This window comes from Cetorhinus maximus, chromosome 2, assembly GCF_964194155.1.
Source record: "Cetorhinus maximus chromosome 2, sCetMax3.hap1.1, whole genome shotgun sequence".
NCBI classification, from domain to species: Eukaryota; Metazoa; Chordata; class Chondrichthyes; order Lamniformes; family Cetorhinidae; genus Cetorhinus; species Cetorhinus maximus.
Window position 1 is genome coordinate 212,600,969 of NC_135880.1, and position 14,219 is coordinate 212,615,187.

Genomic DNA, 14,219 nt, shown 5'->3' on the forward strand with positions numbered 1-14,219 from the left:
GGCAATAACATGTATTGAGGTGGTACTCACAATGAAGTCCAGTAAGAGCAAGGATGGTAGCTATTTGCATTTTATTCCCAAAAGTCAACGCTTTCCAGGCATCCCGAAAAATCATTTGTTGCTTTACCACTTGTATTGCTTCTTCCAAAGTGGAACACTGAAAATAAATCTAACTTTCATTTCTGAATTAAAATGCATGCTGCATCTTCAAGAGATAATGAAGCACAAATCAAGACACATAGCTGTTTTTAGCTCTGCTAACCTTTGAACAAAAGTACTCCTCATATACCATGACCCACCCACAGCACCCCTGTTTCTCCATTTCTCAGGGTGATGCATCGATTTTAGTTGAACTTTTGTGATAAATAGGCAGGAAAATTGAATAATGGAGAAGGAAGAAAAGTTATGAGCATAGCATACACAATGACTCTTTTGTCAAAATAGTCTTTTTAAAGGACTCAGATCTTATTTTGATAGATTGTGTGTCATATTTTCTAGACTTTGGGATTGGTCTGATGGACTGTAATGGCCTTGTCCAAACCTTCTCACTTCTGTGTTCCAATCAGTTATACTTCATGAACTTATTTTAAATATTTATACTTAATGTGTCATTGTTTAGTGCTCGTTAAGAATCAGTTTTGCAGAAATGGAAAATAACTGGGTTCTTACCTGAACAAGGCTTTCACCAACAACACGAACAAATTGGATCAACAGTGGTCGCTTCAACTGAAAAATGATTTGAAGTTAGATGAAAAGCTATTATTCAGGGGCATGGAAAGAGAATTAGGCCAATCAACTATTCCTTAGGCACTTACAGCATAAACAAGCAGAGCCCTGTGCGCGGATTCCAAAAGATCGATCACCTTCAGTGTTTTGAGATCAAGATCCTGCAGTTCGTCACAACTATGAAGGAAAAATGCTTTGTGAATAGTTATCTACTATTGGACAAAGTCAAAATTACCCTCCACACCCCCCACCATCCCACCAAAAGTCAGCTCAACCATTTCCTGTTAACCTTTTCTGTGGATGAATTCATGCTCAAGATAGGTAATATCAATGCTAAAGAATAGAGCACATTCATCTTCCAGATGAAAACATAGGCTTTTAATTAAGGAAAAGAGCTACAATTGTTTGTTTTTCTCATATCTTTCAAACTATACAGCTGGACCTATGAATGTTATTGACTGTGGTATTATACAAAGAGGAAACACACCAATCCATAATTATTTTAAAGGATATTACTGAATTTCCAGGTCACTGTCTAGCTTCAATCTTGAACATAGAACCTAGATTGATGCTCCAATGCAGTAACAAGGAAGGTCTGCAGTTGGTGATGCCATCCTTCAACCAACATAGCAAACTGATGGCTCTTCTGTCTGTTCCAGTGCTTCATTTGCACATTATATCGGTTCTATTGTACTATTCAAAGACAGTCAGGGAATTTTTCCAGGCAACATTTTGGCATGGTGCTGCCAAAAAATGGCTGCCATATTTCCTGACATAACAGTTACTGAACCTATTTATGTAATATGCAGTTGGTTGCCACCCTCACAAAAACACAGGTATTAAAATGGTGGGTGTTGGGAACATTGTAGCTACACAGTAAGTTCTGGCAGGTCATCGTTTTGAATCCCATCCCACTATTGGGGATGTAGTGTGATTATAGAAGTATATGACTCTATAGCAAAATGAAAAATTTTACTTGCTATTTAGCCAGTTAAACTTCAGGTACAGTTTATAAAAAGTGTACCTTCTAAATGGGTCAGTTACAGGTGATTTGCTGGTATACATTTGTTTTAAAAACAAAGTTTTTAGGATTGTAATATTCAGTGATTGCAAATGATCAAGAAGGTGTATTCCCATGCTATGGCAAAAGCGTAAATACTCCCACAAAAATGTGGCTGATGTACCCAAATGATATATGCCAATCAGGCAGAGCATTCTGTCTGAAATTAGAAACTAGCAGGCAAACTGCGTCCATCTTCTGGGCATAAACTTCCCAGAGGTGTTTTAAAGTCCAATAATGAACTCCAATACTTAGCTTTAAATTGAAGTTGCGGTTTGGGAACTACAATTCCCAGCGGGCCTCGGGACTTCTGTGCATGCGCTGACTGGGAAATGGTCGCACATGCGCAATTGGTGTCTTTCATGTCTTCTGGCCAGGAACCGGCCCTGCACAAACGCGCAGAAGGAAAAGAAGCGATGAAGTGAAACAACGCAAAATAACAGGTCAGTTGACCTGAACCGGAACGCCATTGTGCTGAAGGTGTCCTAGGGAGAAGGACACAGGGAGTGGGACAGGGAGAAGGTCCAAAATTAGGGCATGGGGCAAAAGAGATTCCAGAAGAAGGTCCCAAGCAGGGACAAAGACAAACATCAGAAACAAATCCTGTTAAGTAAAGTTGAGAGAAAGGAGAAGAACAATAGGCTCCGAGTTAAATAGAGAGCTGCGAGGAGCAAGCTTGAAGCGGAGAGGGCTCAAGAGAAGCCCAGAAGATCTGAAAGGGCAGCTGAAGGTTGGTGACTCCATGCTGCGGGTCATAAGGGCAAAGGTATCCTTCTGGAGCAATGGTATTCTGCTTGGCATGGCCAAAGATCTGAAAGTGTGCTTGGAAGGTGAAGCTTGAATGTACTCGGAGATTCTCAGAAGGCGAGATTGAAACCCTGGAGATGGATCTTTGTCGAAGCCATCTGAGTAGGAGCAACGTTTGGAGAGAATTGCAAGGTGAGTTCTTCGATTGTGGAGATTGGAAACCCTCATGAGAAAGACAGAGTTTTAAGTGAGACCGGTTGCTCACAGTGTGACAAACGCCTGGGTGGGTTGTTGAGAGATCCATGGAATTTGGTTTGGTGGCATTTGTCATTTACTTTGGAGTGTGGTGTGTTTGACCACAGTTCACCAGTTGGTTCACATGTATCAGACACTTACCCTGAATATTAGAGTAAAAGATATATATGGTAAGAAGCTTTATCTTTCTGAATTTGTATGTGCCTGTGAAGATATAGCTGGGGTGAAAGAATAGTGATTATTTGAATCATTTTCTTGTGCTTGTATCGTAATCTTTTCAACCTTTTGTCTGGTGTTACATAGTTCATTTTTCTTTTTTAACAGTTGTTTTACTTTTTGCATTAAAAGTTCATCAGCAGACTTCTGTGAATTTGTTCATTAGCTTACCTCCACAGTTTCTAAGAAAAAAGCTAGGATCTATCAAGCCACATTCCCCTCTGGAATCTGACTTGTCCAGCTGCGATTGTAACAGTCCCCATAAGAGATGTCCGTCAGTACAATGATTGCAACAGAAAACACCCCACCTCAAAATCCCACAACATAGGTTGACCAGGTATTGCTCACATACTGCTGTCAAGCCTTAGGAACAGTTCATTTCAAACAGCTCATGCATCCCTAGCATATACAGCTTTATATTTTGCGTTTTTCCCAATTTTACCCCAATTATATCATTTTTTTGACAATATAATGGGAAAGAGACGAGAAAAAATTAGAGACAACAACCATCATTTCTATGTGCAGCTGAAACAGATGCACGGAACCAAAATTTGTAAAGTTAAACAAAAAATCTTGCAATAAGTCAGAAGGGATGGCAAGACTCGACAGTTCAGGTTTAAAGATCAGTAAAAGCTAATGAACATGTTAAAAATTCGGAAATTTATCTGCAAAAAGCTGGAAAGGGCATAAGGAATACCAAGTAAAGGTATCTTTTTATTGAAAATCTTGAACCAGAATTCACATACAAAATGATAGCCTTATCTCAAGTTTAGAATTCTACTCTTTTGTGGCTTGGGATATTGATTTATCTGTTGTATCATTTATTGCTGTCCTTATTACTGCAGAACTTACTGCTCATATTGGACGAGCTCTGCTTCAGCAGCCCAGTTCCTGTAGCGTTCATCCAGGTAAGGCCTACCAAAAAGAATTGGGCCCAGGAGCTGAACTTTCACAATGTGACAGTACCTCTTCAATACAGACATCCTCAGGTAACACCATCTCTTAGGAATCAACACTGGAAACAAGAACATGCATTACCTTAGAGGGGAAAAATGTTATTTGGATATCTGATCTAATCAATCTTTCAGCATCACAAGCAAAACAGAGTCAAGCTAAGCAAAAACAAAAATAATGCAGTTAACATCAGAACAGCCAGTGCCTCCCCCATTACAATTCAAATAGCCTTTTTAAGCCTTTTGTACCTGTTGTAAAAAAATCCCACCTTTCTACAATGTTACATTTCTCAAGCTTGGTGTAAAGCACAGAGAATTATATCAAATCATTCAAAGTTAATAGCATTTAGCAGGTATCAAATAAGTATTTCTGAGTTTTTTCCCTCCTTCAGAATGCTTGGTACAACTATTGGTGTAGCAGCATTTTGTTCTACGAAATATGATCACTACTTTGTGTCAGTTAAGTTCTAAATTCAGCCCATTTGTCAGGGAATTGGCAAGCTTATCCCAGCTGCTTTGGCTCAGTGGGAGGAAAAGAGAGGGAAAAATATAGGAGGGAAAAATGCTAATTTAAATCAGCAGCCTCGTTACTTCAGGTTGAGCTGGCACATCACACATCAGCAACTTAAAGCCTGGGCATTGAGCCACCTCCCTAGTGTCTCAATGAAAGAATGTCAAATTTATACCAAAAACTATAAGAAAGTACAATATGTTAGCCAAAAAAGTTACTGCTCTGATCACCATCATAAAAACTGTATAAGTTTAATCAAAATTGTAGCAGAATCACAAGGAAATCTGTGCTACAGTGCAGTGGATAACCTCAAAGTATTTTGCAATATTTCAAACAGTTAACAGATAATGGTGAGAAACATTAAAGTTATACTTATGCTACAATAACTTTCTACAGTAAATCGAATTGACATATCAATAACTTTGAAAACATTCTCCCACTCCAACTGGTTTTGCCTACCAAACTGGTGTCCTATTTCATTTAAGAAACAAATGAAACACAAATTCTATGACCTGGAATTTTGGCAAAAGTTCTTTATTCTAAATAATCCCATTACTACATTTGAATATTTTCTTTCTATTTTCTCCATTATTTCTAACATTTCAAAATTCTAAACCTGACATAAAATAAATTTAGAACAGGGCAAACTGCCGAAAGCCAGTAGTATTTGTTCCTAGAATGACAAAAAAAAATCAAGTATACCAAAGAATCTCCAAAATCAAGTCTGTAATAATTATTCAACATGTGATCCAATCTTTATTCCCTCTTTCTGGCAGTTTTTTGCAAGAATAGAGGAAAGAGCTGGGAACAGAATATCTCTGTCATCCAATCAACTAGAAGCAAAACAGTGACCCTTATCCTCTTCTTCAGCCCAGCAAGAGAGTAACTTTTACAACAACAAAATGACTTGCAAATGGCCATCATTGTGGTCTCGTTGGGTGATATTGCCAATCAGGTCGCAAATCTGGGGGGGTTTGACGCCATCTGGGAACTGAGTTCAGGTTATTCAAACATATTTCATACAAGGCCTTCATAACAGAGAGAGAGAGAGGGAGAAAGAGAGAGAGAGAGAGAAAGAGAGAAAGGACGCTTTCATCCTACGAGACTCTGTGGCATTTAAATCTGCATACAAAGCTTAAACACAAAAGGATCAGTGTTTGCATCCACCTAAAATCTATTACTTTTGAAAATGTTTAAATATTGTCCTTCTGCTTTGGTTCACTAAACCATGCACCATTTTCCAGCTAAACGAGATATTGGGTGGCTTGTTCCATTGTCAGTCAATGCATTCTTAACGTAGCCATCAGAGGTCCTTGAAAATTCCTTTCATTTGGGGAAGTAACCAGTTTCAACTTAGCAACTCCACAATGGGACAACCATCTGTGACTTCACCACCTGGAGGAAAAGGGCGCCAACTCCCATTATAAAATCCCACTGTTACTTAAATGTGCTACCTGGTCTGCAATCCTTAAATTAAACCATTTACCAAACCACAGCTAAAATTAGAGCTTACTTTTAATTTTGTACCTAGTTAACTGTGCATTAGCCAATCTCTCTTAAAACAAGAAAAGTGTCTTTTGAGTTTTCTTACCTTCATAGCTTAGCTGTGGTGGATCAATTGGAGGAAGCCATGGTTTCAAATCCTGTAATTATAATTAAACAACTCTTTTAGCAGCACATTCATCCCATGTCAAAAACAACAAAAATAAAATAACACTAGATTTGGAACAGTTGATAGAAATCCAAAGTGGCCTTTATGTTTTCTTTGCAATAAGTAGAGGCCGTTTTCCCTGGCTGGAGATTCTAGAATTTTAGATCATAGTCTCGGGATACGAGGTCACGTTTAGGACTGAAATGAGAAGAAATTTCTTCAAAGTGTTGAGCATCTTTGGAATTCACTATCCCAGCGAACTGTGGATGCTCAGTCGTTGAGTATATTTAAGGCAGAGATCAATTGATATTTAGACACGAAAGAAATTAAAGGGATACGGGGGTTGGGAGGAAAGTGGAATCGAGACAGATGATCAATCATGATCTTACTGAATGGGGGGAGCAGGGTTCAGGAGCAGTGAAACTTACTTCTGTTATATCTTACATCTTTATTCTGGTTGCAATGTAATCTGCTGGCGCCAGGATTCAGGATGACATAAAGTAGACTTGAACTAATGGATGCTGGAAACTGAAAAGTCCCCATGCTCCTGCAGGCCTCAAAAGGAATGATGAGATTTGTATTTCGACTTTCAAATGTACCACTTTTGCATTGATTGAAAGGTGGACTGCATTCCACAATGGCAGACTTTAGTGATGCATAGATTAGTTTTACTTTGAAGTAAAGATCTAAACAATAATATAATCTGGTTTCTGGTTCAGTAACATGAAAACTGGACTGTGGTCACAGTTTTACAACACTTTTTTTCAAAAGAGCCGTATGCATTTGCAAAAGCCCAATAATGCATGCACAAGTGAGACCTGCTTGCACTTAGGAATTTCAATAAACCAGTTGGTTCCTCATGCATGTTCCACCAGTCAATTAGATCATAGTTGACCTGCACAACTGCATTAATCTATCTTTTCCTTGATATCCCGCCCTAATAAAAATCTATCTTGAAAATTTCAATTGACCAAGTGTCTTTTCAGGGAAAATTTCTACTGTACTTATAGTGAAAAAGTGCTTCCTGATTTACTCCTGAGTGACATAAGATTGTATCCCCATCAGAGAAAATTGCTCTTCTGTATCTACACTACTGAATCCTTTTAGCATTTTAAACAATTAAATTACTCGTCAACCTTTGAAACTTAAGATAGGTTTATGTAATCTGCCCTCATAATTCTACCCTTTGAACCTTGGTATACATCTGGTGAATATGCAGAGATCAAGGTCAATGTAACCTTCTTCAGGTACAGTGCCCAAAATTGAACGAGTACTCCAGATAGGATCTAACCAAAACACTGTGGAACTGAAGCATTGCTTCCTCCCCTTTGTATTCTAGTTCCCTTAAAATAAAGACAACATTCCATCAGCCTTTTTGATTACTTTTTGTACCTGTGCAATAGCTTTTAAAAGATGTATGTACTTGGACAACAAAATCCTTGTTACTACACAGTTCTTAGTCTTTTGCCATTAAAATAATTCCAACTTGCCTTTCTTGGGTGAAAAATTGATTCCTCCACCCTGCCCCCCACCCCACACTGAATTCCACCTACCACAATTTTGTCCACCCACTTAAATCTGTTCATATCCCCTTACAACTTGCTGCTCCCATCAACACAACCTAGAGTCATCATGTGTGCAAGCATAAAAAAATCCCACTTTCTGTGTTCATGTTTGGACAAACAACCTTTTACTTACAATTGTTCCCATTTCATGCATACACGCAGTTGTTTTAAAAAAAATAAGGAAGAAAATAAATGCCTCATCTCCCTGACCATCAATTTTGAAATACTGGGAATAATTTACATGTAAGGATTAATTTGGCGAAACATTTGCAATGTGATATTGGCCCAGCTTTAAATACCTTAGTCTGCAAACATTCATCAAGGTCATATTAGTTTTCTGAGTCCAGGAGGCTAAAAATAAAAACTGTAATTCTTATACTTTATTAATTTTATTCAACATGTATCTGCATGCAATCGGGTTTGGCTTGGTACACTCATCCACTTTTAGCAACCCTATGTCAATGTCACACAGTCTCTCAATTGGTTTAGAACAGATAGTTCCTGCCCTGCCCAATAGAGAAAGAACTTCTGTTTCCCATGTATATTGGCATTGCTCTTGAATGCATTTATGATGTTGTTAGTGACCAGATTAACTCCTTCCACAGTGAGTTTCAATGTATTCTTCAAAAACAGTACTAGATTTTTTTAAGACTTGAGTTTTTCAGTTTTCAAAGTCATCACAGAATCAGAATTTTAAAGGCACAGAAGGAGACTATTCAGCCCATCATGTCTGCACTGGCTCTCCAAATGAGCATTATGATCGAGTGCCACTGCCCTGCCTTTTCCCCGAACCCCTGCACATTATTTGAATAGAAACAATCATCTAATGCCCTCTTGATTGCCTCGACTGAGCCTGCCACTACCACCACACTTCCAGGCAGTGCATTCCAGACCCGAATCACTTGTATGAAAAAGTTTTTTCTCATATCACATTTGCTTCCTTTGCAAATCACTTTAAATCTGTGCCCTGTCGTTCTTGACCCTTTTACGAACGGGAACAGCTTCTGCCTATCTACTCAGTCCAGCCCCCTCATGATTTTGAACATCTCTATCAAATCTCCTCTTGGCCTTCTTTTCGCCAAGGAGAACAATCCCAACTGTATAGCTGAAGTTTACTATCCCTGGAACTATTCTTGTAAACCTCTTCTGCAGTCTCTCCAATGTGTTCACATCCTTATTATAATGTGGCGCCCAGGACTGTACACAATACTCCAGCTTGAGGTCTAACGAGTGACTTATATAAATTCAGAATAACCTCCTGCCTCTTGTACTCTATGCCCCTATAGATAAAGTCCAGGATGCTATATGCTTTAACAACTGCTCTCTCCACATGTCCTGCCACCTTCAAAGATCTACGCACATATAAACCCAGATCTTTCTGCTCCTACATCCCCTTCAAAATTTCATCCCTTATTTTATATTGTCTGTCCATGTTCTTCCTACTGAAATACATCACCTCACACTTCTCTGCACTGAACTTCATCTGCCACCTACCTGCCCACTTCACCAACTTGTCTATGTCCTTTTAAAGTTCTACACTGTCCTCCTCGCAGTTTACAACACTCCCAAGTTTCGAATCATCAGCAAACTTTGAAATTATTCCTGGCACAACAAGATCTAGATCATTAATATATATCAGTAAAAGCAGGAAACTGAAAATCTGTACTGAACTGGAAAGCAGCTTGTATGATGGTACCACAGTAGCAAGGAAACAGGTTCAGAATGTATGGGCTGCCTATAAATCCAAATGAGAGCATTGAGACTTCGTTCACTCTGTACAAGTTACTGTTAAAATATGTAAGCTCCAATCAATTTTCTTGATCTGGTCTTTTTCCAAACACCATCAGGCCTACCGCCCTCAAAAAAGCACAAATGAATGAAGCATTTGGTCGATATTAAAAGATCACAATTTACACTTGTGCATTGATCATAAGGAAAGTTTTTTTTTAAATTGGTGTAAAACATTTTTGATGACCAGAGGAAAGGGTGAGATGAAAAATAAACATTACAAGCGCTGAACCACAGTGCCTGTTTGTTATGAACAAATTATGTCTGCAGGTTGTGTTTGGAAAAAGGTGAAGATAAGTTTTTTTTTAAATTGGTGTAAAACATTTTTGATGACCAGAGGAAAGGGTGAGATGAAAAATAAACATTACAAGCGCTGAACCACAGTGCCTGTTTGTTATGAACAAATTATGTCTGCAGGTTGTGTTTGGAAAAAGGTGAAGATCCTCATATCTGTTGTACACTTCGCAATGATCTTCACAATGGGAAACTAGTCACTGTGCACTGTTACTTTTGTACTACTACATGAATAAGTTTTTTTAAAAAGGAGCTATATTTAAATAGTTGTGACTAAACAGAAATTTCTCCAGCTTGTCAAAATGCACTTTGATCACAAAAATCATTGGATTCTACTCTTTCATAATTACTTACCTCATCAGAGGAAACTATATCTGGCAAGTCACTTGAATCAGACGTAGTACAGCCATCACTGTCCCAAATCGCACAGTCCATAACTGCTAACTAGGAATGGCAATATTAGAATGTAGGCATATATAATATTTTCAATCGCCTTCTGTCAACCAACTCTCTCCTGTCCAAACAAAACAAAAAAAAGTTAATCAACTTCTGCTACACGTCATTAAAGCTTACACAAGCAACTCCTTTACAACACTGGCTTGTGTTACAATAGTGTAAGTGGATGTACGTACAAACTGAACTAGGGGTTAACATGCAGATAAAAGCATGAAACATCAACCTTCTAGAAAATAAACATAATAGGACGATCTGTGTGTGAATGCATGTACATAATATGCAGATTAAATGCGAACAGTAAACATCCAAAAAACATGAAAACAAAAAGCACCAATCCTCCACAAAATATAAATAATAGGATGTTCAGAATGTGTGTGAATGCATGTTGGTAATTTGTAGATTGAATATAAACACTAAACGTCCAAATAATAGCACGAAGCAAAAATACACCACCCCTCCTAAAGTAAACGTGAACACTTACGATGATTTTTGTGTCTGTCCATGGTGACATCAGCACCATACAAAGTAGGACAGAATTTTAAACATCGTTTTCAAAAGGAGGTGGCTTGTCAGAAGGACCCAAAAGGCGGAACATTTGGACCTGTTCTGATTTTGGTCAGCATCAAACTTACAACCCAATCTCGTCCCAGAGTGAGCTGTGCATTTAATCATGTCCCTCTTAAAAGAAAAGCAGAAGCAGCTGCAGGTATTTGGAAGGGGTTTTCCTGCTCCTTCCTCCCTGACTAATGCGAGTTGTGCCACCTCCATGGAGCCTGTCGGGCGTGTCAGCGCCTCTCGGCTTCTCCAACTGAACTTTGGCTGGATTGATCCCTGGGCAACCGAGAGAGAGAGAGAGAGTTCCTGCACCCTCCACTCTCCGTGATATCGAAAGCTCTTCATTTATTTGGTAACTTAAAGCTAGTAGTGCGATGCTGTAACAATTTCCACCGGCCCCAGGTCCTTTTTGTTTTAAATGCATGAACAATATCAATACAAACCCCCGAGACACAGACACAGGACAAACCCAGCAAACTCACCGGCTGGCAGCAAAATGGAGGTCGGCTCCGGCAGATCTCGCGAGAACCAGCCGGAGCCTCGCCTCAGAGCACGCCGGGAGTTGTAGTTCCAGCAAAGTGGCCCTAGGTGCAAGAGTAAAAGTACAATATTGCAGATGCTGGAAATCTGACATAAAAACAAAAATACCTGGAAAAAACTCAGCAGGTCTGACAGCATCTGCGGAGAGGAATACAGTTAACCTTTCGAGTCCGTATGACACTTCAAGCCTACTGACTCCCACAGCTACCTCGACTACTGCTCCTCCCCGCTTCCTGTAAGGACTCCATCCCATTCTCTCAGTTCCTTCGCCTCCGACACATCTGTTCTGATGATGCCGCTTTCAAAAACAGTTACTCTGACATGTCTTCCTTCTTCCGTAACAGAGGTTTTCCACCCACGGTGGTTGACAGGGCCCTCAACCGTGTCCGGCCCATCTCCCGCGCATCCGCCCTCACACCTTCCTCTCCTTCCCAGAACCATGATAGGGTCCCCGTTGTCCTCACTTATCACCCCACCAGCCTCCGCATTCAAAGGATCATCCTCCGCCATTTCCGCCAACTCCAGCATGATGCCACCACCAAACACATCTTCCCTTCACCCCCCCGGCAGCATTCCGCAGTGATCGTTCCCTCCGGGACACCCTGGTCCACTCCTCCATCACCCCCTACACCTCAATCCCCTCCCACAGCACCTTCCCATGCAACCATAGAAGGTGCAACACCTGCCCCTTTATTTCCCCCCTCCTCACTGTCCTAGGGCCCAAACACTCCTTTCAAGTGAAGCAGCACTTTACTTGTACTTCCCTCAATTTAGTCTACTGCATTCGCTGCTCCCAATGCGGTCTCCTCTACATTGGAGAGACCAAACGCAGACTGGGTGACTGCTTTGCGGAACACCTTCGATCTGTCCGCAAGCATGACCCAGACCTCGCTGTGGCTTGCCATTTCAACACTCCACCCTGCTCTCATGCCCACATGTCTGTCCTTGGCCTGCTGCAATGTTCCAGTGAAGCTCAACGCAAACTGGAGGAACAGCACCTCAGCTTCCGACTAGGCACTTTACAGCCTTTTGGACTGAATATTGAGTTCAACAACTTTAGATCATGAACTCTCTCCTCCATCCCCACCCTCTTTCCGATCTCCCTTTTTTCCAATAATTTATATAGATTTTTCTTTTCCCACCTATTTCCATTATTTTTAAATGTATTTCCACCCATTGTTTTATCTCTACCTTTTAGCCTATTTCGATCCCTTCCCCCAACCCCACCCCCACTAGGGCTATCAGTAGCTTGCTCGTCCTGCTTTCTACCCTTAACATCACCTATTAGCATATGTCTTAGCTAATATCACCACTGTCAACACCTCTTTGTCCTTTTGTCTATGACATATTTTGGCAATCTCCACCTATCACTGGCCCTCTATCCAGCTCTACTCATCCCACCCCCCCTTAAACCAGCTTATATTTCACCTCTCTTCTATTTTTCCTTAGTTCTGTTGAAGAGTCATACGGACTTGAAACGTTAACTGTATTCCTCTCCGCAGATGCTGTCAGACCTGCTGAGTTTTTCCAGGTATTTTTATTTAAGATTCTAAAGGGGCTTGACCAAGTAGACACTGAGAGGTTATTTCCCCTAGCTGGAGAATCTAGAACATGGATACACAACTGAGATGAGAAATTTCTTCCATCAAAGGGATATGAATCTTTGGAATTCTCTACCCCATGGGGTGCTAGATGCTCCATCATTAATATATTTAAGGCTGAGACAGACACATTTTTGGTCTCACAGGGAATCAAGAGCGTGCTACAGCAGTAGAGGTTACAAGGGAAAGGAATCTCTAGTAAGTAGTGGGTAAGGTATTTATTATTTTAATCGCTTATAGTTTAAGGGTCTTTTTGTGGTTTACAGTTTGTATATTCTACAGTAACGAGGATCAGGAAAGAAGGACCCTAGAGTAATTGACTTAAAAGGTTTAATTTAAAGGGATAAGTCATGGCAGGAGCACTCAAAGCCATGGTGTGCTCCTTGTGCTCCATGTGGGAAGCCGGGGACATTTCCAGTGCCCGGGACCAGCATGTGTGCAGGAAGTGTGTCCAGCTGCAGCTCCTGTAAGCTCGGGTTTCAGAGCTGGAACGGCGGCTGGGGACACTGTGGAACATCCGCGAGTCTGAGAGGATCATGGATGGCACATTTAGAGAGATGGTCACACCGCAGATGAAGGGACTTGAGGAAGGAAGGGAATGGGTGACCAACCGGCAGTCCAAGAGAAACAGGCAGGTAGTTCAGGAGTCCCCTGGGGTCCCGCTCTCAAATCAGTATTCCATTTTGGAGGCTGATGAGGGCGCTGGTTCCTCCAGGGAGTGCGGACAGAGCCAAGCTTCTGGCACCATTAGCAGTCTGTCCGTACAGGAGTGGAGGAAGGGAGGAACAGCAGTAGTAATAGGGGATTCTATAGTCAGGGGAACAGATAGGCACTACTGTGGCCATCAACGTGACTCCAGGATGGTATGTTGCCTCCCTGGTGCAAGGGTCCGGGATGTCACTGAATGGCTGCAGGGCATCCTGAAGGGGGAGGGTAATAAAGCAGAGGTCATGGTACATGTTGGTACCAATGATATAGGTAGAAAGAGGGCTGAGGTCTTGCATCAAGATTACAGGGAGTTAGGCAGTAGACTAAAAAGCAAGACCTCTCGGGTTGTAATCTCTGGATTACTCCCAGTGCCACGTGCTAGCGAGCTCAGAAATAGGAGAATAGCGCAGATGAATATGTGGCTTAAGAGTTGGTGCCGGAGGGAGGGTTTTAGATTCCTGGATCACTGGGACCATTTCTGGGGAAGGTGGGACCTGTACAAGCAGGACAATCTACATTCTAACCAGAGCGGGACTTACATCCTTGCCGTCGGGTTTGCTAGTCCCGTTGGGAGGAGTTTAAACTAATTCGGC

The 14,219-nt window shown here is 40.9% G+C and overlaps 1 protein-coding gene across 3 annotated transcripts in view; it reads right to left on the reverse strand.

Annotated features, from left to right (window-relative positions):
• The window catches only part of LOC144669712 (uncharacterized), a 103,228-nt gene extending 92,424 nt beyond the window's left edge, over nt 1-10,804 (reverse strand). For 2 of the 3 annotated variants that reach the window (XR_013573718.1, XM_078532184.1), the window contains exons 1-7: nt 10,704-10,757; nt 10,121-10,210; nt 6,060-6,111; nt 3,857-4,019; nt 816-903; nt 670-726; nt 31-157 (exon numbers count right to left, since the gene is read on the reverse strand). Coding sequence is in view for 2 of the 3 variants with exons in the window: in XM_078532184.1 (XP_078388310.1) it covers nt 31-157; nt 670-726; nt 816-903; nt 3,857-4,019; nt 6,060-6,111; nt 10,121-10,210; nt 10,704-10,742 (616 nt within the window). In the remaining variant the exon portion in view is untranslated. Of the gene's footprint in view, nt 1-30; nt 158-669; nt 727-815; nt 904-3,856; nt 4,020-6,059; nt 6,112-10,120; nt 10,281-10,703 lie in introns of all 3 variants that reach the window. The other variant, XM_078532185.1, reaches the window with a different exon arrangement.
• Nucleotides 10,805-14,219: the final 3,415 nt, after the last annotated feature.